The sequence below is a fragment of the Oncorhynchus masou genome, chromosome 15 (assembly GCF_036934945.1).
Source record: "Oncorhynchus masou masou isolate Uvic2021 chromosome 15, UVic_Omas_1.1, whole genome shotgun sequence".
In the NCBI taxonomy this organism is placed as follows: domain Eukaryota; kingdom Metazoa; phylum Chordata; class Actinopteri; order Salmoniformes; family Salmonidae; genus Oncorhynchus; species Oncorhynchus masou.
Genome location: NC_088226.1, coordinates 225668 through 230797, shown reverse-complemented (window position 1 = coordinate 230797; position 5130 = coordinate 225668). Strand labels below are relative to the sequence as shown.

General features: G+C 49.0%; 1 gene segment (V, D, J or C); it reads right to left on the bottom strand.

Moving 5' to 3' along the window:
• Positions 1–651: 651 nt before the first annotated feature.
• LOC135555209 (immunoglobulin heavy variable 3-23-like) lies at positions 652–3067 on the bottom strand. The segment is given in 2 exon segments: positions 652–995; positions 2992–3067. Coding segments are annotated over 2 exon segments (420 nt in total).
• Positions 3068–5130: the final 2063 nt, after the last annotated feature.

Here is a 5130-nt window from a genome sequence, read left to right as displayed (position 1 = left end):
TCCAAGCTAAGTATGATGAGAAGGCCAGAGCTGAGTGTCTGATTATAAATGGATGAAGGGGAGGGAGGCTTTGCATAGACCGCCCTCTAGAGGTTTAAATACAGACTGAGAGGTTGAGATCTTTGAGAGTTGGTATTATCAGCATTGCTTATTGGAACAGCACAGAGTGAGAAAATCTATTGGGCCCCACAGGGATCTATACTTTACATGATTATTTTAAATGAATGACATTTATTGTACTGTATCCACATTGTTACCTTCTGTTCTTAATTACATACATTTGAAATCTGATTTCAAGCAAATAAGCCTACCACATTGCAGTAAATGACCACATAATGGATTTCATCTGCATGAGATTGGTACTTATTTACTTATTTAAACTTTATACATTTCACTGAATGACTGCATATGTTTGGGGTTATTTGCTGTTGTCATCTGCCTTTGAACGGCTGTAAAGATATTCATACAGTTAGTTATCTTACAAAAGATGACAGGTATATTTTGTGCTTTTCGAGTAATTATGTTTATACTTAGGAGTATGATGTGTCTATTCTTTCCTATAGTGTTTAAGGGGCCATAGGATTAACAGAGGGCCATAAGTTAATGGAGATCAGAATGATCTCTCAGACTCACAGTGAGAGAAGTGCTTGATCAGTTTTTGTACAGCGCTGCAGCCTCCTGTGTCACTGTGTCTCTGGCACAATAATAAACAGCAGAGTCTTCAGTCTTCAAGCTGTTCATCTGGAGATACACCTGCTGCTTGCTGTTGTCTCTGGAGATGGTGAACCGACCCTGAACAGACTGGGAGTAGTACGTGCTGCCACCACTACTGCTGACATAGGACACCCACTCCAGTCCTTTCCCAGGAGCCTGTCTGATCCAAGCCATCCAGTAGCTACTGAATGTGAACCCAGAGGCTGTACAGGTCAGTTTGTGTGATTCTCCAGGCTTTCTAACCACTGGTCCAGACTCAGTCAGTGTCTGACCATGAACACCTGTGGAAATGAAGTACCCAAAACTTTAGAATGCAAACATTCATACACATGAACAGTGATGTCTTAAAACATGTCTATATACCTATTTGTAGCAAATGCCTTCTGAAAAATTACTGGAAATGATGGAACATTCATTCTAGTGAACACAGAATATTGTAACTTACTTTTTACAAACACCACCATGAGAACAAAACTCCAGACAGTCCTCATTGTTCAGTGATAGTCAGGTTATATGCAGTGCTTGCTATCAAATCAATCCACACTGCCTATAATGAGAAAGCCAGGGCTGAGTGTCTGATTATAAAGGGATAAACAGAGGGAGACTTTGCATAGACCGCCCTCTAATTAAGGGCCAGAGCCAGCGTTCGGCAATCAAAGCTGTATCGGAGGCGGCAGAAGGCAGCAGTCAGTGGATGAAGAGGAAAGACCCCAGCTGGGCCCCGAAGTGAGAGGGCCAGGAGGTATGCGGTCAACAATGCTTGACTCAGGGAGGAAGACGCCCCTGCCATGCATAGTCCCATGGGATGTTGGCTATCAACAACAAGGCAACTCCTATGACTAATTGGGAATGGGACGCAAGCGTAGGATTGATCACCCTGTCGCTGGCCGCCTTTGGGGAGGGTGTATAGTGTGGAAGGCCGAAACACCCTAGGAACCAAAGGTACACTACTGACAATGCGCTCCCCAAATTTCACCACGCTCACTATTCATGAACTCTTGGAAGTGCTTGCACAAAGGATAGTAACATCTCATCCTGTCAGGATTTGGCCAGGGTTGTTCCGGGTTTTGGTCAGTAGATGCCCCCATTGTGCTTTTTGTCCCTATGTTTTTCCCTTGATCCCCATTATTATTTGCACCTGTGTCTCGTTTTCCCCTGATTGTATTTAAACCCTTTGTTTCCCTCAGTTCTGTGCTCTGTGTTTGTATGTTAGCACCCTGCCCTAGTGTTCTGTGTGCTCTTGTCGATTCCGGGTGACGTTCTTGTGGTATTCTGTTTTTTGTTTTTGTTTATTTTTGGTGAGTTTCTTTTGAGGTCTTTTTGTGTTTTACCTACCACCTTTTGGATTTGCCATTTTTTTGTATTTTAGGATTTTTTCTTTATTAAATACACCGTCTTAAGTACTGCTGTGTCTGCCTCATCTTCTGGGTTCTGCTGTCTATTCGTGGCTCAGTTGGTTAAGTGACTGTTTCTCACTCCGGAGACCCAGGTTCGAAACCGGGTCCTGACAGAAACACAGAGCCCAAAAATGAACCCAGAGGCAGCCAGTTCCCAGGACCTTTTGCCACGCTCTCCCACCACCAGGAGACTGTCCAACGCCACGAAGCCGCCCTGGTTCAGCAAGAGGCCTTAATGGCTAGACATTCTCATCTTCTGTCGGAGATGCTGACTTCCATTAAGCAAATATCTGATCGACTTACCCCGGCAACAGTTCCCGTCCCAGTACCTCAAGTTCACGTACCCATGGCAGTTAACCCCCTGGCTGAACCTCATCTTCCACCTCCCCAACGGTTCTCAGGTGATCCAAGTGCTTGTAAAGGCTTTCTCACTCAATGTTCTCTTTCCTTTGAGCTGCAACCCTCGTCGTTTCCCACCGACCGGTCTAAGATCGCATATATCATCACCCTGCTGTCGGAAAAAGCCCTGGCCTGGGCTACTGCTGTGTGGGATGCCCATAGTTCCTGCTGTGCCAGCTACTCTGCCTTTGCTGAGGAATTCAAACGAGTGTTTCAAGGCCCAAGCAGTGGTTCTGACTCAGCCAAACAGCTCCTGACTCTCCATCAAGGTTGGCGCAGCGTGACGGACTATGCCATCCAGTTCCGCACGGTGGCAGCAGCGAGTGGCTGGAACAACGAGGCGCTCACGGTGTGCTTTCTGAAAGGCCTTTCCGACACTATCCAAGATGAACTGGCCACTCGGGAACCACCGGACAATCTCGAGTCCCTGATCAAGTTGGCCTCACGCATTGACCAGCGTCTGAGAGACCGAGAACTCAACCGTCAGACCTCCTAGCCCCTATCAGTCCCAGCTCCGAGTCCCCACCTTTATCATCGCTGGCTCCACCGGAACCCATGCAGATTGGACGCATCTCCCAGGCTGAGAGAGACCGCCGGATGAGGGAGCGACGCTGTCTATATTGCGGCAAACCGGGCCATTTCCGTTCCACGTGTCCCGGGCTCCAGGGAAACGCTCTGTCCCGTACAGACCGGGGGGAACTGTAACGGGAAACATAACCTCCTCCCATCCGTTCAACTCCCGTCTGCTCATTCCAGTCACCCTCTCCTGGGACAACCACAAGCTTCACCTTCAAGCCTTGGTAGACTCTGGAGCCGCAGGTAACTTCATGGATGGTGTCTGGGCGAAGGAGAATGGCGTTCCTTCTGAACCTCTAAGTGACCCCATGAGGGTTACTACATTGGATGGAAGCCCTTTGGGATCTGGACTTGTCACTCATGTCACTACCTCCTTGAGACTTTCAGTTTCACAACACCAGGAATTGATGAATTTTCATTTGATCTCCTGTTCCGAGTTCCCTCTCGTCCTTGGATACCCCTGGCTTCACAGCCATAACCCTCACATCGACTGGTCTGTGGGCACTATCAAGCAGTGGGGTCCTACGTGCCAAGCTACTTGTATTTTCCAGAATTCCCCGAAGTCTACTCCCGAGTCTTTAGAATCCATCGACCTGACCCGAGTTCCCGAGTGTTACCATGACCTCAAACTGGTGTTTAGCAAACAGAGGGCCACCATGCTACCACCCCATAGACCTTACGATTGCCCCATCGACCTGTTTCCGGGCACTTGCCCCCCCAGGGGTCGGATCTTTTCCCTATCTCCACCCGAACGAGCAGCTATGGATACCTACATCAAGGACGCTCTGGAAGCAGGCCTCATGCGTCCATCCACCTCCCCGGCGGGAGCAGGGTTTTTCTTTGTGGCCAAGAAAGACGGTGGATTACGTCCTTGCATCGACTACCGGGGACTCAATGACATAACCGTCCGTAACCGTTACCCGCTACCCCTTATGGCCACAGCCTTCGAGCTGCTCCAGGAAGCAGTTGTTTTCACTAAGCTTGACCTGCGGAACGCATACCATCTTGTGCGGATCAGACCTGGTGACGAGTGGAAGACCGCTTTCAACACGCCTACTGGTCACTATGAATACTTGGTGATGCCCTTCGGCCTGACCAACGCCCCAGCGGTGTTCCAAGCGCTCATAAACGATGTGCTTAGGGATATGCTTAACATATTTGTGTTCGTTTACTTGGATGACATCCTCATCTTTTCGAGCTCCCTTCAAGAACACACTAAGCATGTCAGACAAGTACTCAAACGCCTCCTGGACAGCCATCTGTACGTTAAGCCGGAAAAATGTGAATTCCATTCATCCCGAGTACAATTCCTGGGATTTGTAGTGGAACCCGGTCGAGTCCAAATGGACCCTAGGAAGGTAGGGGCGGTAGCGGATTGGCCCACCCCCAAATCCGTTAAGGATGTTCAGCGTTTCCTGGGCTTCACAAACTTTTACCGCAAGTTCATCAAGAACTTCAGTTTGGTGGCAGCTCCTCTCTCAGCTTTAACCAAAGGTGGCAATGCAAGGTTTTTTGGGGAAGAGAAGCTGAGACGGCCTTCCAAGGACTCAAGCAGCGCATCCTCTCTGCTCCCATCCTGATACTACCGACTACGGATGAACCATTTGTGGTGGAGGTAGACGCATCAGAGGTTGGTGTTGGAGCTGTCCTGTCTCAGAGGGGTGAAGACAAGAAGCTTCATCCGTGCGCTTTCTTCTCACACCGGCTTACCCCGACTGAGAGGAACTACGATGTGGGGGATCGTGAACTCCTAGCGGTTAAGATGGCATTGAAGGAATGGAGACACTGGCTCGAGGGGGCTTCTCACCCGTTTCAAGTGCTTACGGACCACAAAAATCTGGAGTATATCCAGCAGGCGAAGCGATTGAACTCTAGACAAGCTAGATGGTCTCTTTTCTTCAATCGATTCCAGTTTATCCTCACCTATCGGCCCGGGTCGAAGAATCTCAAACCGGATGCCCTGTCCCGAGTCTACGCCCCTGCCATTCGAGATGACACGGACATGCCTGTCCTTCCTGCTGCTAAGATTGTGGCTCCGATCTCG